Here is a 26,582-nt window from a genome sequence, read left to right on the forward strand (position 1 = left end):
TAAAAGTTACTTAAATATCCTAATTGAACTAAGACCTACACTGCCCTCCAAAAGATTGGAAACGCCCAAGAAAAGTGGGGTTTTTGGACAATATTGGCATGAATCCTATTTAATTTGTGATAATTTTGCACTGATAAAGGACAACACAAACTACGAAAACATATTTTATTACATAAACAGTTTATACATAGAAAAAACTTAAATTTTTGATTCATCAAAATATCCACCATTAGCAGCTATCTGACCTAAACTGGGTTCTGATTGGTTCATTGTTTTCTAAACTTAATTGGCAATCAATTGTTGAAGCTATTAAGGTGTGCTGACCCAAAAATCTTTTACAAACCTGGGCCAAGTTTAAACCAGTAACCAGGCATCACAGCTGGGGCATGTCTGACTTTGACATGTATATATTGCCATTGTTATGTAATCAAAATGAAAATGGTTATTGCTGGTCTTCAATGATAATGTCAAGTTACTGTAATGTATTTGCACCAAAAAATGATAAGGATTTATGCTGATATTGTCCAAAACCACACTTTGCCAGGGGTGTTTCCAAACTTTTGGAGGGTGGTGTAATCCTGGCTTAGGCTAAGCCCTGTCTGTGAAACCGGGCCATTGTTATCTGTATTAACTAAACTAATTTAAGCCTTGCCAATTTAAACATTGAAGCGCAAGAAGACGCGAAAGAGAACTCTAAATGTTTTACTCATGTAAACAAACTGAGGAATCTCATTTATATGATGCATGAATGAGGACAAGACAATAAAGATTCAAGACCACATGAGAATGCGTTGGTTGGTAATGCATAGACAGATAATACATGAAGATGTGGACAGAATCAAAATAAAGGTGCCTCTTAAATAAATATACTAAAGTAAACTGTAGAATATTACAGTATTTACTACACTTTGGACAGAAGACCATAACCTGTCAATAAAGATTCAAGACAATAAAGATTCAAGACCACATGAGAATGCGTTGGTTGGTAATGCATAGACAGATAATACATGAAGATGTGGACAGAATCAAAATAAAGGTGCCTCTTAACATAAATATACTAAAGTAAACTGTAGAATATTACAGTATTTACTACACTTTGGACAGAAGACCATAACCTTGTCCAGTGAGGATTTTAGCATTGAGTGGCAAGTCTCATGTTAATCTCGTCATTTCACTTACTAGCTCATAAATGATTGGTTAATACAAGGCAGCTGCTTCAGCGTAATGGTAAACTGATGTTACTGTACGCCAGCTGTAGCTACCTACAGGTTTTAGACCCAAAACACTCTTATCTGCATGCGGTTTTGGTTGAAATGATGGCCAAATACATTGACAGGGAAGACATGTCAAGCCCTGCATGAAAAGGGAAAGGGGAAAAAATAATTATAATAATTAAATAAGAATTGTTGGAAATGAGACATAAAAGTGTATATTACCAGATTCTCATTTCTGCTTGACTGCAATGTCAAGTCACTGATTCTGCAAAAGTTAAACAATGCAGACAAGAACAAAAAGAAAAAGAAAAAAAAGAAGAAAAAAAAAAGAAATGAATGGCTTCTCATTCATTTTAAGGATTTTGCATGCATTGTATTGGTACATGTTTGGCCCTGACCTGTCCTGTTATGGCTGCCATATTGTAGTATTCTATACTAGTTTGTCAGATTTTGTACATCCCCGGTATAATGTAATGATTAGATATGAGTGAGATCATCATTGACTCAACAAACATTCAGCTAGCCTCGCGCTCTGTTCACATCTCGAAAATGAGTTATTACATGTTTTGTAATCTCATCTACACACATATAGAGCTGTTATCTAACCTGAGAGGCGTCGTCGCGATGTCCGTGTCCATGGTCGTGTTCCACACCGTCAACCTCCACCTCAAACACCCCTGCCATCTTTACACCTACAACCCCGACTGCTCAAGACACTTCCGGGTTACACGCCTTCTTCGGCTTCTTCTTCTTTTTCCGGTTTTGTGGCAGTTTGCAAGCAAACACACTGTGAATCTCCGCCACCTACTGAGATGGAGTGTGTAGCACATAGACTGTAAAAACCCGACTTTACATATCTTAGAAGAAGAAGAAGAAGAAGAAGAAGAAAAAAAACAATATTCTATCTTTTTTCCTCAGATTTTTTTTGTGATATAAGCTCACAATTGTGAGTTAAAGTCCTAACTGAGAGACACAAACATGCAACACTGTTGAAAAAACCAGCATATGCTGGTTAAGGTAGGTTTTGAAGCTGGTATGCTGGTCAAGTGCTGGTCCTATGCTGGAACAATGCTGGTCCATGCTGGTCGGACCAGTATAGGACCAGCATAGGATCAGCATAAATCAGCTCAAACCAGCATAACAGCTTCAAAACCTACCTTATCAGCATATGCTGGTTTTAAATGCAAGAAAAAAGTCAGAATTGTGAGATAAAAATGTTATAGGCTATGTTTAAAAGTTATCTTTGTAAAATGTAATAGATTTAAATATTTCATGCTGTAACTGCTATGAACTCAGGCCCGGCGCCACGATGGGGCAAAAGATTCTGATTTGTGCCCCCTCAGTTTCAATTCATCCCCATTCACCCGATCGATTTTGACGATCAATTCGATTTTTTATCACGTACAATAACACCGGTGTGATGAGAACGTTCAATGCACCACTTCTAAATTCAAACCTACTTTCCCGCTGCTGGCCGCTGAATGCCGCGCTCAGTCCTTTTCATCACAACTATTCAGCGTTTTCAACCACGTTATTGAGGTTTCAGAAATTTAAATGAGGTCTAGGCTATAGGCTATATATAAAATACATTTATAGTTTGTTAAATGCAAATTCCATACACATATGAAAAGCTGCAATAATCCTTTCAATTATAATTTGACGATGTTTTTTATTCATATCAGATTCTAGCGTTGCTAACTTGACATTTCAGCCATTCATCATCAAACAAAAATGCAGTCAACCAAACATAAAAGTTGCACTGCTCAATTTAAATGGTCCGCTGTAAAATCAGCTTGCCCAGCGCCCAACCAAACACATTTTTGCACATGTGAAGGATGCTGTTTCATTGAAACATTTGTGAAGTATAAAGCCTTGTTTACATATCCCTGATAGCACACATACATCTTGGAGACGTCTATTTGAGGTGTGTGTTTATGTCTGGAAAACGTATTTTTTTAGAGTGTTTGCTCATCTGCAATACGTCTATAGGACGTTTCCTGTCAGATGTCAAATAGACGTTTAGAAGATGTCTTTAAGATGTTTATGATTTAGAATGTATTTAAAACTGACATCTAAAATATGTCTATCAGATGTTTGTAAAAAGCAGATGTTTTCCAGATGAAGTGATCTTTAACAGACATCTTGCAGACATATGTGTGCTAATAGTTTAGCAACCCAAATGTTAGATTGCTTATGTGGAAACATATTTGGATTCTTGCCGAATGTGAGAGGTAAGCCTAATGCCATTTCAGTTTTGGTATATAGGCAGCGTTTATAATGTTTGTAAATGTTTAGTTTTATTTACCGGTATTTAACAAACATATGTAATTGTTTGCAATTACGAGGTTAATGGGTGTTTTTGGAGTAAGATCAATTTCTCTTTCATGAGATTACTTCCTCTTCTTGGCCGGGTTATGTTTCTCCATGTCATAAACTCTAGGGGTGAGGCTTCTAAACCATGGCTGTGTCCAAAATCACCCCCTATAAGCTTAAATAGGGAACTATTTGAGGGGACAAACATTTGTAGTGGTGTCGGAAACCATAGTGGGCATTATAGAGTGCACTCATTTAATCCAACAATGCACCTCAATAACAAGTATGTAACCAATGTACACTCAACGCCTACAGAATACCCATAATGCACCGTGACAGTTGTGTCTCACCCATGGTCTTGCCAGTAGATGGCGCCTGCAGCTGAATCATCCATCCATTTTCCACACACTAGTCCAATGTGGGTACAGCGTAATCCATTTTAAAGCTGCAGTTCGTAAGTTTTGCCTCTTTGTCGCCATCTCTGTTTTAAACCTGCAATTGCAGTTATTTGCGGAATTATCATCTTTACGTGGGTTGTGCATTGGCATGGCTCCTCAGCGTGGATGAATCTGTTTGCTGTCAGTCATCACCCCACTGGTGTGGATACTGTACTTCGGAATCACAGATTCTACGTCTTGGAAGTATGACCAAAATATTTTTTTTCACCAGAAAATGTCATCTGAACAAGTAGGTAACATGTCTGCCACTTTTGTTTTGACCAACTGAGGAAAAAACCATTACAATAAATCATGCTTCAATGGTGATTAAATCTAACGATTACTTAGCTCAGATCACATCAAGCTGTGCAATTTATTATTGTTATACTTTGTTCTCAAATTGTTCATGTTAACAACATCAGCATTGCGTGTCTATGTGTATTTAGTGTGTATTAGTGTTACCTGTAGATTTCAATTTCTGTAGCCACTCCGCAGTCCAGTCTTTTGCTTTTGACTACGGGTTAATCTCCAGTTGTCACTGACGATTGTCATTTGGACCTTTCTGGATTACAATCACCATCAAAATGATAAGTTTAATTATTCCAGCTGCTGTGAGAAAAAGCTATAAATGATCCGCTACCAGCAGCATCCTCACATGATATAGCCTACTAGCTGTTACTCCTTCTTTATGTAAACAGATGTGAGATAATGATGCAAAGATGAACGACTGCATTCTCGAATTTCCCGTGGAAACCCACCAGTACCGATTTTATTATAAAAACATTATTACAAGCTTACCGTTGTGAATCAGGCTAAGTTAAGGAGATAGTTTTGAACACTGGCTGGTTATGTACTTGCTCAAAATTTAATTTTGGATCATTTTTAACCAAAAAAGTTACAGACTGCAGCTTCAATTGATTATTAAATTGTTTAATTAAGGTTTATACATGCTAGTTTCCATGACAGAGTTCAATATTTGCATTACTACTGGAGATTCAAATGATTATTAAACAGTAAGCACACTCAGTGTCCGAATTCACTCACTCATTTTCATTCACTCCTTCAAGTGGACTATATTAGTGGAGTAATGTAGGGAATAGTGAATGAGGGTATAGGGTGCGATTTCGAACTCATGAATTTTTAGGGGGTGTGATATTCAAATGACATTTGGTTTGAGCCACCATGTTTATCAACGTACGATCATTCATTCAATGGGATCGGCCACAAACAAATGTTTGATGAATCACACGTGAACCCTGTCGTAAGATGATTTCTATGCTCGTTTCTCCATTAGATTGATAAATGAGGCCCAATGTGTTATGGGAAATGTATTTCATGATCAAGGAGACAGGAGGAGTGCCCTCTGGTGGCTATCGGCACTCCAGCTGACAAGCGTGATCGTTTAGAGCAGAGCAGACATCAGAAGAGATAATTTGCTCAAAAGCAAACTCTCCAGTCCATAGATGGCATTCTGCATTCAGAAATTACAAATTAAAGTTAGTATAATTATTTATTTGAAATGTAGACACAGATGCAACAAAATGATTATTAAAGCTGTTAAGCATTTGCTGTTTGTCTGCAATTTTAATAGAATCTTTCTTTTTCAACACAAAAGTCTTCAATATCTTAATGCATCATGTCTAAACACCTAAAACAAGTTGTTTTATAATATAGATTATGATTTAATAGACTTGTTGCCACTTTTACACAAATGCCTCATGCAACCCGAATTCCGGAAAAGTTGGGACGTTTTTTAAATTTGAATAAAATGAAAAGACTTTCAAATCACATGACAATATTTTATTCACAATAGAACATAGATAACATGTTTAAACTGAGAAATTTTACACTTTTATCTACTAAATGAGCTCATTTCAAATTTGATGCCTGCTACAGGTCTCAAAAAACTTGGCACGGGGGCAACAAATGGCAAAAAAAGCAAGAAATTTTGAAAAGATTCAGCTGGGAGAACATCTAGCAACTAATTAAGTTAATTGATATCAGGTCTGTAACATGATTAGCTATAAAAGGGAGAGGCAGAGTCTCTCAAAGGTAAAGATGGGCAGAGGCTCTCCAATCTGTGAAAGAGTGCGTAAAACAGATTGTGGAATACTTTAAAAACAATGTTCCTCAACGTCAAATTACAAATCTCATAATCTACAGTGAATAACATCATCAAAAGATTCAGAGAAACTGGAGAAATCTCTGTGCGTAAGGGACAAGGCTGAGGACATTTATTCGATGCCCGTGGTCTTCACAACGACACTGCATCACTCATCGGCATGATTGTGTCAATGACATTACTAAATGGGTCCAGGAATACTTCCAGAACCACTGTCGGTAAACACAATCTGCTGTACCATCTGCAGATGCCAACTAAAGCTCTAACATGCAAATAGGAAGCCATATGTAAACATGGTCCAGAAGCGCCATCATGTCCTGTGGGCCAAGGCTCATTTAAAATAAACAGTGGAAAAGTGTTCAATGGTCAGACAGGTCCAAATTTGACATTCTTGTTGGAAATCACGGACACCATGTCCTCCGGGCTAAAGAGGAGGGAGACCTTCCAACGTGCTATCAGCGTTCAGTTCAAAAGCCAGCATCTCTGATGGTACGGGGTGCATAAGTGCATACGGTATGGGCAGCTTGCATGTTTTGGAAGGCACTATGAATGCTGATATATAAAGGTTTCCAGACAACGTGTATTTCAGGAATACTGCAATACTGCAATACCACATACTGCAGCTATTACAACAGCATGGCTTCATTGTAGAAGATTCCGGGTGCTAAATTGGCTTGCCTGCAGTCCAGATCTTTCACCTATGGAGAACATTTGGAGCAGCTGGAAAACTATATCAGGCAAGAATGGGACCCAATTCCAACACCAAAACTCCAGAAACTCATCACCTCGATGACCAGATGTCTTTTGTGCATAAAATTGTAAAATGTCTCTGTTTAAACATTTATGTTATGTTATCTATGTCAGTGTTTCTCAACTCCAGTCCTCGGGACCCACTGCTCTGCAATTTTGTTGTATCCCTTATTTACACACCTGATTTAGATCATCAGCTCATTAGGAGAGTCTGCATGAACTAATTGAGTGTGTCATATAAGAGAGACATACAAAATGTGCAGAGCAGTGGGTCCCGAGGACTGGAGTTGAGAACCACTGATCTATGTTCTATTGTGAATAAAATATTGGCTCATGTGATTTGAAAGTCTTTTAGCTTTCATTTTATTCAAATTTTAAAAACGTCACAACTTTTCTGGAATTCGGGTTGTATATTCTAAAGTATTATTTTTGACCTTCCCCAAAAGGTTCCCCTTGTCAAACAATCAACCTTCACAACTAATTTTAGCAAATTATCCAGCTTTTGACTGACCTGAATGTCAAATTATTGACTTGTAAGTGTATTATTTTTAAGTGATGATCTGAACATGAACATTTGCTCATTAGACATCTTTGGGCAACGTTTTTTCTTATGAGTCTGTAGACTAGATAATTGGGTGAAACTCCTCCCACATGAGGAGCACTGGTGCGGCTTCTCTCCAGTATGAACTCTCTCATGAGATTTCAAGGAATCTGACCGCGTGAAACTCTTTCCACAGTGTGAGCACTTGTAAGGTTTCTCTCCAGTATGAATTCTCTGGTGTGATCTTAAGTCGCTCGATCTAGTGAAGGTCTTCCCACAGTGTGAGCACTTGAACGATTTCTCTCCAGTATGAATTCTCTGGTGTGATTTTAAGTGGCCGGATGTAGTAAAGTTCTTCCCACAGTCAATGCACCAATAAGGTTTCACTCCAGTATGTACACGCTCATGCTCTTTTAAATTTTGCAGTCGTGTAAAACACTTTCCACAAAAAGAACAAAAGTGAGGCTTTACACCAGTATGAATTTTAAGGTGTGTATTTAAGTCTGATGCCAAAACAAATGTTTTATCACACTGATCACAGCTGAACGATCTCACTCCAGAGTGACGACGCAGGTGAGTGGTGAGAGAGCTTTTGGATATGAAACTCTTTTCACACTGAGTGCATGTGAACGGTTTTTCTCCAGTGTGAATTCTCATGTGCACCTTTAGGTGTCCTTTTTGAACGTAACTCTTTCCACACTGAATGCATGTGAACAGATTTTCTCCAGTGTGAATTCTCATGTGTCTCTTAAGGTCTGATTTACGCATGTAAAACATTCCACACTCTGAGCAGGTGAAAAATACTTTGACTCCAGGTTTTCCAGCTTCTTTTTGTGTGAAATTCTCTTCAGTATTTAAAATGACTGCATTTCCATCTTCAGTTTTGAAATGATGAGGTTTTTGAAACAGATGTTGTTTGTCTTCATTTTTATATGTCAGTTTTCCATCTTCATTTGTGAAATGATGCCATTTGTCTTCATCCACTTCCATCGGGTCTAAAATCAACATATTAAATTCTCAAAATTCAATTAAAGAAGGGCAAATGAGAAACTAAGAAGTAAAGTTTATTCTTAATTAAGCACAAATCTAGTTTACAACTGAGTCTACTAGTATCTAGTTTTAGATGTATTTTTATATCCTCATGAGAACCAGAAATAAAAGAGTTTTTTTGTGTGTGTGAATTTAGTTAGTCATTACATTGTTTGGAAATTGAAACAAGAAACCAATGGAGAATTTTTTTTAAAGATTTTTTATTCATATGTTATGGTATGTCCTCTGTAGAGGGAAAATAAAATGGCACGATAAGACATCTATAGGCAAAAACAATGTTTTTTTGTTTGTTTGTTTGTTTTTTATTACCAATCAATTTTTAGGTTTTAGGCCATTTTTAACCAAAATAAGTATAAAGATGATTCTCAACTATGTAATGAAAGATATAAGCAGAATGATTAGATATACTATTTTACTTTGTGCAATATGTGTGTAAAATTGGCCATAAATGGGCAGTCCCATTCTATACAATGTAATCATTTGCAGGTAATGAAAAAGTAGTGTAATAATGGGAGTAATAACTTGGTAACATTTTCATAAGAATATCTCATATTTCATAGGAATATTGATATATAATTTCTTTCCCTATTTTCTTATTGTTTCTACCTAAAATGCCTGATAATGTGCGGTAAGTCCTGGTGTCTTCTACAGAGGACATGTATGAAATCAATGCTTTGTTTTGTAACACAAAGTCATATTCTAATTTGAAACCACATACCATTTTCCTGAGGTTTATTTACAACAAACAATTTGAAAATTTGTCAAATTTAAATGATCATTACAAAGTATATTTTCATAAGAGTGTTAAATCTAATAATTCAGTCAATGTCAGTCATTTTTAAAGACCAAGGAGAGGGAGTTGTCAAAGTGAAACATTTGCTAAAGCCCTGAATATGTTCTTAACAGGACATGTGACATGTATGGTCTCAGAGAAATTCACTAAAATAGTGTCCTCTAAAGAAGAAAAAGTCTCAGGAGAATATGTAAGTTTTCATTCTTAATGTTCTTCATCATTCATTAAAAGAGAATGAAGGAAAACACAAACCTATTTGTTCCTCTGTATCTTCATCTTTTATTCTGCAGGGTTGTTCATCAAACTCCATCTTTACAATAGTGTCAGTAGTTTCTCCTGGAGTTGCTCGTCCTGCTTACTACTTCTCCTGTGGGAAGATGGGAATATTCCACAGCATTTAAACTCACATGAAGAACAATTTATTCATGTTTAAAAAACAATTCAACTCCTCTAGCTTATGTTTATGTTGCTCTTACATTAGATATGATTTACATACAATAAAAACGGTTTCATTTGTTAATTACAATGAAATGAAAACACAACTCATAATCCTTACACATAGTAATGTGGAGAAAAAACACAGTAAGATTTTACGTTTCGCGAACGTAATATACAACAACAGTAGCCTATGTTCATTTCGATTCATTTCTGAGCGAATTACTAAATGAACTGACTCGTTTGGTAGTCTGGATTTATATTTCTCCTAATAAATGATAAAATGAATGTACTCAGTCTGAAAAACAGCAGGTTTAGAGCAGAATGAACGGATGTCTTCCACTTGACATGTTTACGTTCCCTTCCCTCGCTCACTTCTCTTCGTCTCGACTCGGATGTATGTTATTGCCTCGGTTGCACTAGCGCCCTTTACTGGCGAACATCAATCCGTATTAAGCTATAACCTTCATAGAATACGAGACAACCAAAATAAGATCTGTTATATTGGTCGAGATTATACACACACTATTTATCTCCACAAATATGTTTGATTTAGTTAAAGGTTCTGACTAAAACTATCTGCTTAGGAGAGGACCTTCTAGACTCCAACTGTTGCGTGTTGTTGATTTTAATATAAATTTCGACTTCATTTTAAAGTTAGAGGTTACATGTATTATTAATGAAAAATGTAAAACTTTTTAAGAGATATGAAGATTTACCTTAAAAACTCGAGAACTCCATTCTGCAGCTCAAATCAAGTTGTCCAATTTAGACATCACCCAATAAAAATAAAATCAATCTGATAAACAGTGAATTAATTAAATGATTTGTTCACTTTCAAATGAAAATTACCCCAAGCTTTATTCATCCTCAAGCCATCATGTATATGACTTTCTTCTTTCTGATGAACACAATCAGAGAAATATTAATATCCTGACGCATCCGAGCTTTATAATGGCAGTGAGCAATACCAACGAGTATGAGCTGAAGAAACTGCTTCCATTCACATCCATCCATCATAAACGTACTCCACATGGCTCCAGGGGGTTAATAAATGCCTTCTGAAGTATAAATATTTAACAAGTTATGAAGTAAAATATCTAGCTTCCGCCAGACCGTCTTCCATATTCAAGTTACGAAAAAAAGGGAACTGGCGTCGCACAAGTTAAGCTTTTTCCGTAAGTTGAATAAGGAAGGCGTAGGACCTAGCGTAAGCTTTTTGAACTGCGAGAGGCGTTGTGCTTTCTAATTGATCTCACTTAAAGGGTTAGTTCACCGAAAAATAAAATTTCTGTCATTAATTACTCAATACCCTCATGTCGTTCCACACCCGTAAGATCTTTGTTCATCTTCGGAACACAAATTAAGATTTTTTTGATGGCAATCCGAAGTTATCTGAACCACACATAGACAGCAACGTCACCTTTTGAGGTCCAGAAAGGTAGTTAAAAACATGGTTAAAAATAGTAAACGTGACTACAGTGGTTCAACCTGAATGTTATTAAGCGACGAGAATACTTTTTTGTGTGTGCAAAAACAAAAATAACAACTTTATTCAAAAATTTGAACTGCTGTCATACGTAGAGAACTCAGTGCAGGCTTCCTTGTTTACGTCTGAATGACGGCTCATTATTTGTGTTCCGAAGACGAACGAAGGTCTTACGGGTGTGGAACGACATGAAAGTGAGTAATTAATGTCAGAAATTTCATTTTTGGGTGAACTAACCCTATAACTCTTTCCCCACCATTGACTGAAATTTCCATAATTTGAGACACTTTTGCATTCTGTACACTAAAAAAAAGTTTAAACTCAAAATGTTCTTGCTGCCTTAAATTTAAGTATAGTCAACTTAAAATGTGAAGTTGTACTAAGCGACAGCTAAGATATTTTAAGATATCTTAAGTTAAATGTGGGAAACTTATTCTGATGCTACTTTAAGTTGTGATAGCTAATTGCAACAATATTTTCTACAGTGTATAAATTCGTAATAGGCAGTTGCTGCTCTCATTTTAAAAATAATAATCCCATTACCAAACATTCTTTTCAATCTACATTCTAATGAAAGTTAATCATAAAAATAAGACAATTGCACCCATTTCTGAATATTGTTTGATGATCAAGTATTGATCTAAATAGTCTTTATAACGCAGTACAAAACAACAACAACAAAAAGACGACACTTGATAATAAAAATAATTTTATGTACAATTTAATAATACATAAGTTCTGTTTCAAATGTATGAGGAAAATATAGCATCTTAATTTCTGCAGCTGTAACAAAAACAGGGCATCTGTCAAATAAAGGAAGAGTGTCCAATGCTGACAAAAAAGGTCAAATACACAACATGTTACTTCTGTACTTAAAATTGATGTCATAAAATCAAGATTTCATGGTCAGAGGCAACTTGACAAATGAAAATCACAAACATGACACATTAATAAAATTATTTTATAAATACAATTTATTAATCTGTAATATAGGCTAATTTTACTTTAAAAATTTAGGAAAATAAAGTGCATTGAATCCAGAAAGCTCTAAACAAATTTTATAATTGTTAAGGCGATATCAGTTAAGCTATAGACTTTTAAAAAAGGTAAATATAGGCCTACACAAATAAAAGCTGCATCTGCATCATAACCGAACATGCTACCAATCTTTTATATGGACTCTAAAATTTTGCATACAGGACAAATGAGCTGCCCTGTGTCCAAACCCATGGGCTTCGTCACATAAAGGCAGTTAGCCTACATGCAAGTCAAGTCAAGTCACCTTTATTTATATAGTGCTTTTTATAATGCAGATTGTGTCAACGCAGCTTTACGGTGATAACTGGTATATAATTTTGGCTGCACAGCAGCTCTTAAAGTAAATGGTGTCATTGTCCACCTTAAGTAAATTCAGTATTGATTCATTCCGTTGTAAGAATCAATAGTTATTGTATTTCAGCACTGGAGAAACAGTGATGTCATCATCCAGCTCAGTTCAGTTCACATACATGGGTGTCGATGAAGGCAGATCAAAACACTGTTGAATATCAAGTGTCCCCAACTAAGCAAGCCAAAGGCGACAGCGGCAAGGAATCCAAACTTCCAACAGGTGACATCAGGTGGCAAACAGGTGTTAAAATGGAGAAAAAAACCTTTGCCTCTGGCCAACAGTGAACAGTGCGTGATTATGATTCGGGCAGCTTTCCTAGGTCAGATTGGGATCACTTCAGATTTGGTCCCACTTTGCCATGACTTTTGATTTCCTAATATTTCCTAATTTAGTAATAGGCTTATTATTCATGAAAATATGGTGAATTCCAAGTGTCTCATTACTCTCTGCATATTTGGGATGCAAAAGATACAATTATAATTTGCTACATACGAGAAAATATGTATGGAAATGACTCGAGGGCAGATTTTTTTTTTTAGCGATACAACAAAACTTATGCGACAAGGCTTTTTCTTTTAGTGATGATGTCATAATGCACACCATTTTATCGTTAAAAGGCCAACTGGATGGAAACAGCCTGGAGACAGCAAATTTCACAATATTTTCACTTTGTTGATAACAAAACAGTGCAAAAAGTGGATGGAAACTTGTCTATAGATTCATCAACTGAAGTTGTATGGATTACTGCTGTGTTCACTGTGTAGTTTTTGAAGCATCAACTTTGGATGTTCTATGTATTATATGCAGAGATGGATTATTTTTCCAAAGATCTGTTTTCAGTCATATACATCATCTGTGAAGAAAATAGACCAGAATCTCTACCAGTTGACAAATTTCTCGAGCAGTGGTTCCCAACCACATACATTTTGCATGTCTTTATTCAAGTCATCAGCTTATTAGTAGGGACTACAAGACCTGAAAAAGATGTGCCAGACAAAGGGGACATGGAAAATGTGCAGTGTTGGGGGGGCTCCAGGAACATGTTTGGGAACCCCTGTTCTGCCAGTATACTGCCCACCCCTAGATCTGAACATGAAAGTTTGCTCACTTAGACCTCTTTGGGCAATGGTTTTTCTTATGAACCTGTAGATGAGATATTTGGATGAAACTCTTCCCACACAAAGAGCACTGGTGCGGCTTCTCTCCAGTATGAACTCTCTCATGATCTTTCAAGTGTTCTGACCGAACGAAACACTTTCCACAGTGTGAGCACTTGTATGGTTTGTCTCCAGTATGATTTCTCTGGTGTCTCTTTAAGGTGGCAGGTGAAATAAAGGTCTTCCCACAGTCAACGCATGCATGAGGTCTTCTCACCAGTATGTATACTCTCATGCACTTTAAAAGGATTGAGTAGTGAAAAACCCTTTCCACAAAAAGAACAAATGTGAGGCCTCACATCTGCATGAAGTTTAAGGTGTGCTCTTAAGCTTGTTTCCAAAACAAATGTTTTATCACACTGATCACAGCTGAACGATCTCACTCCAGAGTGAGCACGCAGATGATCGTTGAGAGCGCTTTTTTGAGTGAAACTCTTTCCACACTGAGTGCATGTGAACGGTTTTTCTCCAGTGTGAATTCTCATGTGCACATTAAGGCTTCCTTTATATATGAAACTCTTTCCACACTGAGTGCATGTGAACGGTTTTTCTCCAGTGTGAATATTTATGTGATCATTTAAGCTTCTTTTATAAGTGAAACTCTTTCCACATTGAGTGCAAGAGAACCGTCTTTCTCCAGTGTGTTCTCTCTTAAGGTTTGATTGGACTCCAGTTTTTCCAGCTCGTTTTTGTGCGAAATTCTTTCCGGTATTTGAAATGACTTCATTTTCATCTTCATTTTTGAAATGATGAGTTTTTTTCTGTTTGTCTTCTTTCACTTCCATCAGGTCTAAAATTCAATAAAGAAAGAAATGAGAAATCAAAAGAAATATGGTTCAACCACAATTTAGCATAAATCTAGTTTAAAACTAGTATCTAGTTTTAGATGTATTGCGTGTCATTTTTCATCTTAATGTTCCTCAGCAGGGGTATAACAGTTCTCGGTTAAAAAAAAAAAAAACAAAACAAAAAAAACACACCCACGGTTTCGGCACACACTTGCAACCTCGGTTCATCTCAAATCTGACGACGCATCTGTAATATGATTTGTTTAAAATAAAAAGTAAAACAGACAGTTAAATCAGTAGGTTATGTCTTAAGTGAACGTAAACAGTCGAGAAAGACAATGCCTGTGTACAGTATTAGTGTAGTCTTAAACTGACAGCAGCCTAACAAGAAACAGTTTGAGACCACTGGTCTAAATGTATTTTTATAAATATATATATCGTCTGTGGTAAAGCATAGGACCCTAAAAAGTTCATCCAATCTTTATTTTTGGTCCGAATTGAAATAATCCAATGTCCTACCTGCCTGTCAGCATATATTTTTGCATTCCCTCATGCACCCTGTTCACGCAGACATCATATGTCATCAATGCATTTCATGCTATGCAGAGTTTATACAGACAGACCTCAGTCACAGAGCACCGCAAACAAACAGCAGCCATCTTTTACAGTTCCATACCTGAATCAAAACAACAAGGCTTATGCTGCTTTGTTCACGCTATAACTAACCGTAATTAAGAGACATTCTACCCGGAGCTGTTCACATCCTCAGACTCGGAATTATGCGTTTCCATGTCAACAGTATCAACACCGAAATGAATCTGCAGCAGTCAGGTACATGTTTTTTACGTTCATTATTGACGAGGCAATGAGACATGAGGTAGTTTAACGTCGTCTCTTGTGAACGTTTTGCTGAGAGCAGCTGTGTGTGTGCGTTCAGTGATTTGGAGGAGGCGTGGCTTTGGATGGCAATTTACAGGGAGGGTGGGATCATATGCTTTTAATGCTAGCAGGCTAACATTAACATATCCCAGATCACCTACTGCACCTTTAATAATGAATAATCTTTATTCAATTGTATGCAAGATTATATGCAATGTTATTTTACATTTGATTACTTCAATTTCTGTACCTTAACAATTACTGTTAGATACCCGAAAAGCACGATTTTATTAGCATCTTTGCTCTATTGTATTTATTTGTGCTGTTGCTTGTAGTTTGATTATTTGTTCTTATTTTCTTTATTTTTATTTTACAGTAGTCTTTTTTTCCCTGAAGAACATATCACATACTGAACCGTATCAAAAACATGACTCTAAAACCGTGATAAAAACCTAACAGTGAGTAAACTTAACCGTTGCACCCCATTCCTGAATAGTCTTTAAAGAGATTGAAGGAAAACACCAACCTATTTGTACCTCTGTATCTTCATCTTTTATTCTGTAGGGTTCTTCCTCAAACTCCATCTTTTCAATAGTATGTCAGTTTCTCCTGGAGTAATTTCCTCCTGCTTACTGCTGCTTCTCCTGTGGGAAGATGGGAATATTCCCCAGCATTTAAACTCATGAACGGCTGTGACTGAAAGTTTGTGGTCACTTTTGCTCATTTAGCAGATGCTCATCACAATTGCAATCTTTGGAGATAGAATTGTTGCATCATTCCAAATAAATAGATTGAGATTCACAACTAAATGTAAAGAGTTTCACAAAACTAATTAAATTGACAAATAAAATGAAAATAAAATATTTATACATTTTATGTCACAAATTGGCATTGATTTGTAAATCGCTGCTTGTGCATTTTGAAACATTTATAGCATCAAGTCATGTAGACAAATTATGGCTGGGCGATATGACCAAAAAAATTATCACAATAAATTTCATATCAGTCAATATCGATAGTATCACAATAAATGTCAAATCTTTATTTCTTTCAAATTCATAGGTAGATTTTTTTCTCCTAAGTGCAAGTTGAAGAAACCAGACTGTTAATTGTGGTTTTAAACTACCCTTTATTGTCAGAAGATGACAAATACTTGTCACTTTTTGAATTCTTTGCACTTTTCCAGTCATTTTTCCTTAAAATATATAATTTCTTAGTTTCTGAATGTTCAAGGTGATATTGTTTCAAGTCATGAAACAGGTTTGTGTTGCCTGACTTTGATGGCACGTATCTTCAGGCACAGTTTGCAGTGCGGGCTGCAATATTAATAATATTATGTTTTGTCTCTTAGAAATGTATATTTGACAGTAACTTGTGTTAGACGGTTGTGGTAGCTTGGGTTAGGATGCAGATATAAAATTATTTTCATTAACAAAAACAGAAATATCTGTAAAAAAAAAAAAAAAAAAAATTGTAACAACCTAAATTTAAATATTCTGACTGTTTGAGTTTATTAAAACCATTGGTCATCCATAATAGCATACATTTAAAACGCCTTATATTCAGGTGTGCAGAATTGTTAGGCAGGTTTTCTTTTACAAGCAAAATGAGCCAAAAAAAAAAAAAGAGATTTAACTCTAAATCGATTATTAAATTTATTATTAAAATTATTAAATTATCGATTATTAAAAATTATTAAATGCTCATGAGAAGGATGCAAAACTAACAGGTGGAGAAGAAAAGACACATGTTAACTACAAAAGAATTAAGGTGAAGAATTACAATTACATAATTTATATTTCTGTGTTATATTTTTAAGTTAGTAAGCAGGGTTGGGCAAAAATACATCAAAATGTATTTTAAAATAAAATACCAAATACCTTAATTTTAAATGTATCAAAAACTACAAAATACAGCAGCCACTCCATGTATCAAAATAAACTACTGTATTTTTGTATTTTAAAAATAATAAAAAATACTTTTCAAGGGAGCATGACATTTCTTCGCAAACCTTCCATCAATTGGCCTTTCAAGAGGGTTTGCACTGGCAAAGCTGTTAGTAAATCTGGCCCAAAGTCTGTTTTTTGAATCTTGTTTTCTTGATTTACAGCGAGTACCATGTTTTACCATGACTAATATCGATCTAGCTTACTGCAGTGTGCAACAAGTGTCTCACAGCAGCCGCCGAGCGAAAGCACAGAGTAGCACTATAACAACTTTCAACACACAAATGTATCTAATATGATAAACAGCGCTGCTTTACCCTACATGCACATGACCGGAAGAAGCAGAAACAGCGACTGTGGCATAATTAAAGATCCGCTCCTGTCGAGACGTGTGTCGCGCTCGTCTCTCATTAGCAATCGCTCCAGCAGCCTCGTTACTGCTCTCACAGCACTCGGCCATGCTCTCCTTACAGTAATGTTAATAATCTCATCCATAAACATGTTTTCTGCCTGAGTCCTGTCCCGATTCTTTTCCACCGGCTGTAGATGTGAAGACAACACCTCCCATTAATTCTGTGAAATCAAGGTGTCAACTCCTTTGTTTTGAATGAGCGATCTCTAGCGGCAGAAATTTAGAAAAATGAAGGTTAGTTTTAAAGTAACCAACAGTTTAATGTTCGCGAATGACTCATAAATTGTATCCTAATTTACTTACTTGGCGTTTGGTAAAGAAGGGCCTACTTTGCATCAGCAACACTGAACTCAAACAAGTCATTTATAAGAAGTCAACTGATGGCACCTGTATTCAAAGCAACTACTTTCTAACTAATTAATCAGTTGATTGTTAATCATAAATATAGGGTGCTGCTGCTCGGTATAATAGTTTTCAAGAACATTATGTAAATTGGTATACTATTTAGCCTAGGCTACCAAAACAAACACCAAAGCTTAACATGAACTGTTAAAAATTATAGCAATTTATGCAAAAAACTGATGGAAATTTGGCAGTCTGCAAGTTTCTTAACCACCTTCTTCCATATGGATCAATTTTCTGATTTGATGGCAACAAGTCTCTGCAAACTATTGAGTAGGCACCAATCATAGGCCGCAATTTTATGATGTCATCATGTAGACTTCTTACACAGTATTTTACAGTATTTTAAAAATACAAAAATACAAAACACGAAAGTATTTTGATACAAAATACGAAGCCATTATATCATCAACCCTATCAAATACAAATTACAAAATACTATTTTGTATTTGAACATACATGTATCATAAATACTGCCCATCCCTGTTAGTAAGCAGTGTTAAAAATTGTTCTGCGCAAAATGAGCCGTTGTGGTTTGGTGTGTTGCAGACTGGGTACCATGGGTACCAAGTTTGATAAAGTTGATAATGGTAAAGTTTATGTTTAAACTTAATGTTGTTAAGACAGGTATGATGCCCCCACTCCTTAGTATAAGTGACTCGAAATTAGCATAAACAGATTCAGCTTAACAAACAAAAAATTTATACTAAAATGAATTGTAAATATTGTTGTTTGTTTTCACAGGAGGAGTGAACTTAAAATTAATTTTAAGTTCAGTCAAATCAAAATGAATTAATGTAGAAAACAATACAAAACTAACTTTGTGATTTCAGTTGATTCTTAAAACAATCAGTGCTCCTTTTTGACCACACTCACGAGTTTCACATGGACAGTCTGTTTAGATCAAACATTCAAAAAGAAAATTATTTTCGGTCAATTCACGAGTCGACATTTTCATCAAATTAAAGTATATGAATCCCTTTGCAGAACAGTTCATTAGTCACATTTACAGGAATGAAAGTTTTGCAACTCAACAGTTCAGTTATCATCACTCACAGCAATTTGCTTGTGTTTGTGAGGCGCTGAATGATGACCAATGAATGTCTCGTCCCCGTGATCCTGATGGCTACAGCGTGATGAACAAATAAAACAAAAAAAATGGACGTAAAACAAACAACCACGGGAATATTTTAATTCCACCGACGAGTAACTTGTTAAGCGTTATGAGGCTTATCGCCCAGCTTCACTCTCGTTCTGTCACTTTCAACAACACTCATTAATACAAACGGAGACTCAGAGGCAATGTCACACGACTGTAATACATGTCGCGGGTCTAAACATAACTATTTAACGTTATATAATACCAGAGATCAACATTTCTCTTCAGCTCGCCGCTGCTGCTTCTTCTTGGAGTTTTTTGGCAGTTGGCAAACAACTTACTGGTGCATTACCGCCACCAACTGATATGGAGTGTAGACCAGACTAAAACAACAACAACAAAACCTATATCCTCTGACGTAAATTAGTTTCTGTAAGATATTGAAACTATAGATTATAACATATCTTTTGACTCTTTTTGCAGAATATCTATTAAATCAAATTGTATTTTCATCTCACCTAATTTCCGAATTAAATGTCTTCTTTCTGTTTCATATTTCTGACAATATAACATAACATGTACTGTCACTTTCTGCCCACAGAAATCACATTTCTCTGTGTTGTCTACCTATTCTAGCTGTTTCTCAATTCCAAGAACGCAGAGAACAGACTTGCATTCTCATGGAGCCTGGTCTTGTCTGTGGCCTGTTGCTCAAAGCCGGTTTCACCCAGGTAAGTTCAAGATTAGTTTGAGCAAACTGTGGTTTTTCAGGCTCATGAAGGTGGATTGGTTTTTAGCGGGTTTCATTGCGATGGGAATAACGGCGTTATAAATAAACGGCGTTACTAACGCCGTTACTTTTTTCAGTAACGAGTAATCAAACGAATTACTTTTTCTCCCGTTACAACGCCGTTACCGTTACTGACAAAAAATGCCGCGTTACTATAATTGAGCTCACTGAAGCGGTTTTCATCCGAGTAAGCTCTCTCTCATAGGACCTGCAAAGATTTTTTCTCTGGTGTGTGCTGCGGTTAGTCATACACAAATATAATTTTAAACTGATAATAATGTATGATGCGCTGTGTGTGTGTGTGTCTGTCAGAGCATGCGAGCTGAGCGCGAGCTCAAACCAGAATACCCTTTTTGATGCTTGATCGAAAATATGTGAAATGAGTTTTTTTCTAGTTGACTAGTAGTTGTTCATTTAAGCTATTAGTTGAGTAATCACATTTATATTAATTTAATTTCTTAAATACTGGAGAGAATAAACCATAATAAGGAGCGTTTACATAATATAGGCTATATAGCACTCAAGGGCACGCATAATTGCCATAAAGAACCGGCAAAAGTAATGATTATGAGTGTGACAAAAACAGCAAGGAGACATTTTAATTGTTTATTAATAAAGTAATGTTTTCTGAATCAGTGTCGGCTGCAAAGATGAAGCTGACATTGCTGATTCTCATTGCTGATCATCTGCTCATGGACGCGCCTAGAGAGATAATGCACATTTCATTCGGATTAGGCTACATAATCAGAGTAGCCTCTTTCTTTTCGTTTTTAATTACTTCATTTTCGTTAAAGTAGATATTTCAAGCATTCTATAGATATATTTCTCATGTCTGCGAGGCAAGCAGCCTCTGAGTTTCGGTTCATTTAGCCTATGAGACGCGTTGCTCCAGTTCACGCGCCAGTGATCGCACCCGTGCCTCCATGTCATGATTTTATTGTCTGGTATATTTGCTTGTTATATATTAAATCCAAGCAGTTGGTTGATGAAACATTGATTAAAATTAAGATACAATTTTTACAAAACGAAATTCACTTTAAAGAAAGGCTTTCTACAAAGCAAAACTTAATGAAGTGGTCAAAATCATATCTGACCCACTCCATGTCTCCCGATATATTTGCGCATCTTATGATGCATCTTACTCACGCTGTTCACTTTTCATAATCAAATAAATGGATTTAAAACATAACATAGGACTATTTAAACATAAATATGAAACTACGTTTTCTTTAATGGCTACCAACACAGTACAGAGAAATTTCATGTCGTGAGCAAGAGCGGATCATGAGTCAGGAGTCGCATCAAGAATAATTTATTCTTAGACTTATATGTAATATTGGGGGCATTCAATTTATTTGGCACATTTTTTTAAAAGTAACACAATAGTTACTTTCCCTGGTAATTAGTTAATTTTATAATGATGTAACTCAGTTACTAACTCCGTTACTATTTGTGAGAAGTAACTAGTAACTATAACTAATTACTTTTTTAAAGTAACGTGCCCAACACTAATGGTAACTTACACTACACAGCCAGCCCGCTCAAGAGCAGGTTTTATTCTGGTTTAGAGACAGCAGACCAAAACTTGACCAATCAGGTGTGAGTAGTGACCTGTATCTGATGCAATAAAGCCATTCCCCCTGCATCTCTCATTAAAGAATATGACTTTTAAATAACAATCCATTTAACTCAATAAATCCATAACTCGTTTTATTCCATTTTCTCATTCAAGGTACATTGAGCTAACGTGAAGTGCTAGCGGGTACCGCAACTACATGTGAGAGGCTGCCTTTGTTCCTGAGAGACAGGCCTCGTGTTGTGGTTGACCACATCATGGATCGCCATCTCAAGGCCATGTCCTACCGCCGGGAAGATGTCACAGTGCACAGTGTAGTTTAAAGGATTAGTCCATTATTCAAATTAAAAATTTAAAAGCACATTTTAACAATTGTATTAATGGCCACAAAATAATTATAAAATGGGGGGTTACTTGATCTTAAAAAGGTCTTTAAAAAGTCTTATATCTAATATCATAAAACTTGCAGAAACCTTATAGTCAGTTGCAAACTTAGACTGTACGAAAAAGTAACTAAATGTAAAGCTAACTTTGCATTGCATGTTGCTGTAGACCGCAATTAAAACTGTCAAGGTGATGATACACGGGGCAACTTTTTGAGCCGGGCAGTGTTTCCGAGCGATTTTGCTTGGGCACTTTCCCATTGAGAATGGGCAACAAATTTCTATCTGGATACTTTAGATCAACATTTGTTGCCCATTCTCAATGGGAAAGTGCCCGGCAACATTGCTCAAAAAGTTGCTCCGTGTATATCACCTTCAGCTGTACTAGTTGTGGCTTGTTGTTATTGATTTTGACTTCTATGACAAACTTTAATCTTTGCTTTTTTAATGGGTATTTAAAAAGAGATGCTTTTAAAGACCTTTCAAACACAAATGAATAAAGAAAAAAGAAGGAAATCCTTACTTCTCCCACAGTTGACAAGAAACACAGTATTGGACATGTTTATCTGAAGCACATCTGAGGCCTGGGATTTTTTTTTTAATCATCTCTTCACTGCCACAGGTATGTGTAGCTCAATCCAACTGACGTCTCTACCTTAAATAAGGCAAAAATAGATTTCTTTCAACATTGCTGTATTTACAAATATAAAGTAGTAGGAGCCATCATTAGAACACATTAGGATTTAAGCACCTCCAACCCACAAGGCTACCATAGTGCTAATATGCAGGCAATTAGTGATGTCAGACACTAATTTGCACTTTTGATTGACTCTGGTTATGTACTAAATCCCTGATTGATGTTTTTTTTTTCTCACCGTTTTTGAACCCAGTCAGTGTGGCTTACAAAGCTTTTTCTGAAAAAGGAAAGCTGTGACAAGCGTCAGCTGTTTTGTCCAAAGTTCAATGTCTAAATGTTTCACATACTAAATTGTGAATTTGACAACTTTGAGCTTGTTTAGTGCAACAGGTTTGCCGTGGTGTCTTTGGTTGATCAGAATAATTATTCTTAGACACAATATTAATATAATGGCAATTCCTATGTCTTCCTAGGTCTTGTCTTGCTCTGTGCACACTGGCTTTGCAAGACAATATGCGAGTTGGGTTGTCATTTGTGATTCAGCCTCATTTGCTCTTCCAGCATGACCAAGGAGGGTTCCTGGATTCCTGTGAAGGTTGCGGTGAGATACCGGCCTCTGGTTCTCAAAGAGATAAGGGATGGATGTCAGTACAGTATTAATTTTGTACCTGGTAAACCTCAGGTGTGTATCATCATGAGATCTTGCCTATTTCATTCACTCTTTTGCATCAAAAAGTCATGTCTAGTGATCGACCGATATAGATTTTTTTAGAACCGATACTGATAATTTGTGTTTATGTGCCCGATAACCGATATGCAGAACTGATATTTATTTACTGTTATAGGCCTACTTCTGTTTTTGACACGAGTACAACACCACTGAACTGAACAAACCATTTTATTTATAACAATTACTCCCTCCTTGCATAGAAAACAAAACAAATCTTATTTATACATATTTACAAAAAATTTTGTTAATTTTAATCTTCATATTACAAAAATAATTGTATTTATAAAAGCATCAGCAGCAACACTAATGTTAACAATAAGCAAAATAAATGTAGAATGTCTAATGTTTTCAAATGGAGAAAATAAATTAAAGACATGATTCGTATCAGCTTTGTAGAAATGTGATAGTTCATTTTAAACTACAGTTTTAGTAGATTTATAAGCTGTTTAATAGGCTAAAGAGTGAAGAATAATTTGCTGGATAATGTTAAATAACTGAATAATATTCTCTGGAATATTGGAATATAACAAACAAAACATTGTATTTTATTGCATTTCTTAACTGGTATGTTATATCAGAATTATTAATAATGTTTTTGTCGTTCTAGATTATGAAATATCTGCTGACAAAGCGCTGTTTATCTATGAATTTACACAGAATTATACTCAAACTGACTATACTAAATAATTAATTTCCATATAGTTGAGTTTACATGGATGTTTATTAGTGAATTAATTGTTGTATAGTAAATGTTTATATAATTACGGTGTTTTAAACGAGTGAATCTTGTTAAAAGTTACATGCGGTGGCCGAGCATCAACCCGCTGAGTGAACAGCAAAATGCAGACAACTTCACATGACCTGCTCTTTTATTTCCATGTGCTCGTTCATGGCTGTATTATTTAATTCATGTAAAGTAATGTCTTTATAGTGACAGGACATGACGGATTATCTTATGTGACTCCGTGAGCTTGTCTCTATTTCTTAGAGACGAGCTGCATAAACTAGCTACATTTCAGGCATTTATGTAACATCTAATTTGTGCATTAATGGCTATGTTAAGTTAAATAAAGTTAACTAATTACAGCAAAGCAGGTAAGTATACTTTACATGTGTACGCCGTTGTCTCGTCTCCCCTCAGATGCGCTGTAATGGCGATCCTGCACGCAATTCTCAAAACACCCACAAGATGGCGGCGTTTATCAGTAAATCCGATATTACAAAACCGATATCCAATTATGGTCAAATAACTAAATGTCAGGGAAAATATCGGTAAATCAATATATCGGTCGATCTCTAGTCATGTCAGTACTTAAATATTTATGAAATCTTTTTCTTCCCATTTCAGATCATTGTTGGCAATGACAAGGATTTCATCTTTGATTATGTGTTTGACCCCACAACGGAACAGGAGGAGGTTTTCAACACTGCTGTGTCTCCATTGTCTGGGCTTTTTAAAGATTTATAAAGCAGTCCCACTAAGATTTTGCAGAGCTCTGATTTTTGCAGCCAAAAGTGGCTGACACCATGCTGCTGCAACAAAATTCAGTGATGACAACAGCACAGAAATAAGGTACTTATCCTTTTTTCTTTCTTTTTTTTTTGAAAATACAAAATTGTGAGACACAATAGCTTGCACACTGAGCCAGTACAGTGTGTATTCAGTGATGTTGATTTTATGCAGTACATTTTAATTTTCATGTTTTTACAATTTAGGTTATATCATTATAGAGTAGGCAGGTGAGTTAAACTCTGCACGAAAAGTTAACCTCGAGGGCCAGAGTTGAGAACCTAGTCTACTGAAATCAGAAACTATGAGAACAAGCAAATATTGGCCCTAATATACATTATATTCAGTATTATATGTAATAGTTTAATGCTGTCATTAAACCTCTATAGACTTTCATTTGTTCAACGTGCTTAATGTAAATATTACGGCTGTCCCAATCCCTTGGAAGGCTTGTGGTCATGTTTGTTTCTGTGTTCTCTTCTGTTTCAGGTTGAATGTCGGCCATGTTGGTGTTTTCATTAACTGGCCTCAGGGGACTTTTCAAATCTTGAGATTTCTGGAATTCATCAGATCAAAAAGCCAGTCGAATGTCTCCAGGAATTTACATGTTGGCTCACAGCCATCAAATTGGGGCAGCTGCATGTGTCACTCACAAATTCACTTTTTTTCTTGGTAGCACTGGTGCTCCCAACTTCAAATATTTAGGAGCACCAACAAAGATTTTAGGAGAACCCACCAATAATTAAGGAGCCCCACAACTACAATTTATAATAGAGGTCAACCAATATAGGTTTTTCCCTGGCCGATGGCGATATTTAGAAATCAGAGAAGCCGATATATGATGCCTTTTTTTTTTTTTGTCTGATTTTCTGTTTTTCCCCCTTTCATCTCATAAAATCTTTCAGTTAAGTAATAAATGATACAGAAAATTGCTTAAATGAAATAATTATTGAACATCACAAGCCTTTACATTTTATTAAATGTAAAGTTTTATTAAATGGATTATATAGGCTGTAGCGCAAAAGCGAGCCTTTTACAATCACTAAAACACTGTTGCTTTGTCAGCTCATCGTGATCTCACAAAGTTCCTTTATATTCAGTGAAGCTGAACTGTTTGTTAATGAGAGGTTTTGTGAGCCTGCATAACTTGGCACTGAATAAAACTCTGATTCTGACTAAATTAAATACCTCTGATTGGCCATTGCGTTCAAGAGATCACCAACTGTCAACCACTGCAAAAATTGTAAATAGATACATTTTACGTTCTCCAGAGCGCAAACTCAAATATGCACTGGAGCATTTGCCAAATCTGTTTTGCCAATATATTATTACAGTATCAACTGAGGGTCATCTTACTTGTGTTTGAGGATGCTTTGCAATTAAAAAACAAAACAAAAAAAAAACGCCTAAAAACCAGCTGGTGGCGCTAGACTAGAACTAAACTTTGGCATGTAGATGTCTTCAGGCCAGGGCACTTATCAAGCATGTAAAGTTTGAGGCAGATTAGGCATTTTATGCTTGAGTTACAAACTAAGCTAAGTGTTGCTAGCATGTTTTAGAAAGTTTGTAGCATGTTTATTACTCAATTGCTTATTTTATTATGTTGCTAGTAGTGCATCACAGTGTTAAACACGTCACTTCCTGTTGTCAGTGGGTGGCGCTATTACTATAACTGAATATTGTTATTTAGATGTGTTCAGGGCAGGACTGTTATCAAACGTGAAGTTTGACATTTTATG

At 35.9% G+C, this 26,582-nt stretch overlaps 2 protein-coding genes and 1 long non-coding RNA gene across 13 annotated transcripts in view; 1 reads left to right on the forward strand and 2 right to left on the reverse strand.

The window, feature by feature from the left end:
• Nucleotides 1-1,971, reverse strand: part of rnf121 (ring finger protein 121) — a 38,915-nt gene extending 36,944 nt beyond the window's left edge. Inside the window, exon 1 of one of the 2 annotated variants that reach the window (XM_048166009.1) lies at nt 1,821-1,971. In XM_048166009.1, the coding sequence (XP_048021966.1) occupies nt 1,821-1,852 (32 nt within the window). In that variant the 5' untranslated portion in view covers nt 1,853-1,971. The remainder of the gene's footprint in view (nt 1-1,820) is intronic. The other variant, XM_048166006.1, reaches the window with a different exon arrangement.
• Nucleotides 1,972-4,847: 2,876 nt separating this feature from the next.
• Nucleotides 4,848-19,546, reverse strand: LOC125252718 (gastrula zinc finger protein XlCGF8.2DB-like). 8 transcript variants are annotated; one of them, XM_048166246.1, is made up of 5 exons: nt 19,175-19,523; nt 15,885-16,002; nt 9,473-9,587; nt 7,348-8,372; nt 4,848-5,435 (listed from the first exon to the last, which is right to left on the reverse strand). In XM_048166246.1, exons 3-4 carry the CDS (start codon nt 9,528-9,530, stop codon nt 7,360-7,362), a joined length of 1,071 nt encoding a protein of 356 aa, XP_048022203.1. In that variant the 5' UTR covers nt 9,531-9,587; nt 15,885-16,002; nt 19,175-19,523; the 3' UTR covers nt 4,848-5,435; nt 7,348-7,359. The 8 variants fall into 8 exon arrangements, with proteins under 8 accessions (XP_048022203.1, XP_048022204.1, XP_048022205.1 ...); XM_048166247.1 differs by lacking the exon at nt 4,848-5,435 and having other exon boundaries at nt 7,150-8,372; nt 19,175-19,244; nt 19,483-19,545; XM_048166248.1 differs by lacking the exon at nt 4,848-5,435 and having other exon boundaries at nt 7,150-8,372; nt 19,483-19,546.
• Nucleotides 19,545-26,116, forward strand: LOC125252719. 3 transcript variants are annotated; one of them, XR_007181267.1, is made up of 6 exons: nt 19,545-19,649; nt 19,854-19,948; nt 21,740-22,588; nt 23,077-23,285; nt 24,682-24,906; nt 25,333-26,114. It is a non-coding gene; the product is annotated as an uncharacterized LOC125252719 (long non-coding RNA). The 3 variants fall into 3 exon arrangements; XR_007181268.1 differs by having other exon boundaries at nt 23,165-23,285; nt 25,333-26,113; XR_007181269.1 differs by having other exon boundaries at nt 19,586-19,649; nt 19,819-19,948; nt 25,333-26,116.
• The last annotated feature ends 466 nt before the right edge of the window (nt 26,117-26,582 follow it).

The sequence above is a fragment of the Megalobrama amblycephala genome, linkage group LG18 (assembly GCF_018812025.1).
Source record: "Megalobrama amblycephala isolate DHTTF-2021 linkage group LG18, ASM1881202v1, whole genome shotgun sequence".
Lineage (NCBI taxonomy): Eukaryota > Metazoa > Chordata > Actinopteri > Cypriniformes > Xenocyprididae > Megalobrama > Megalobrama amblycephala.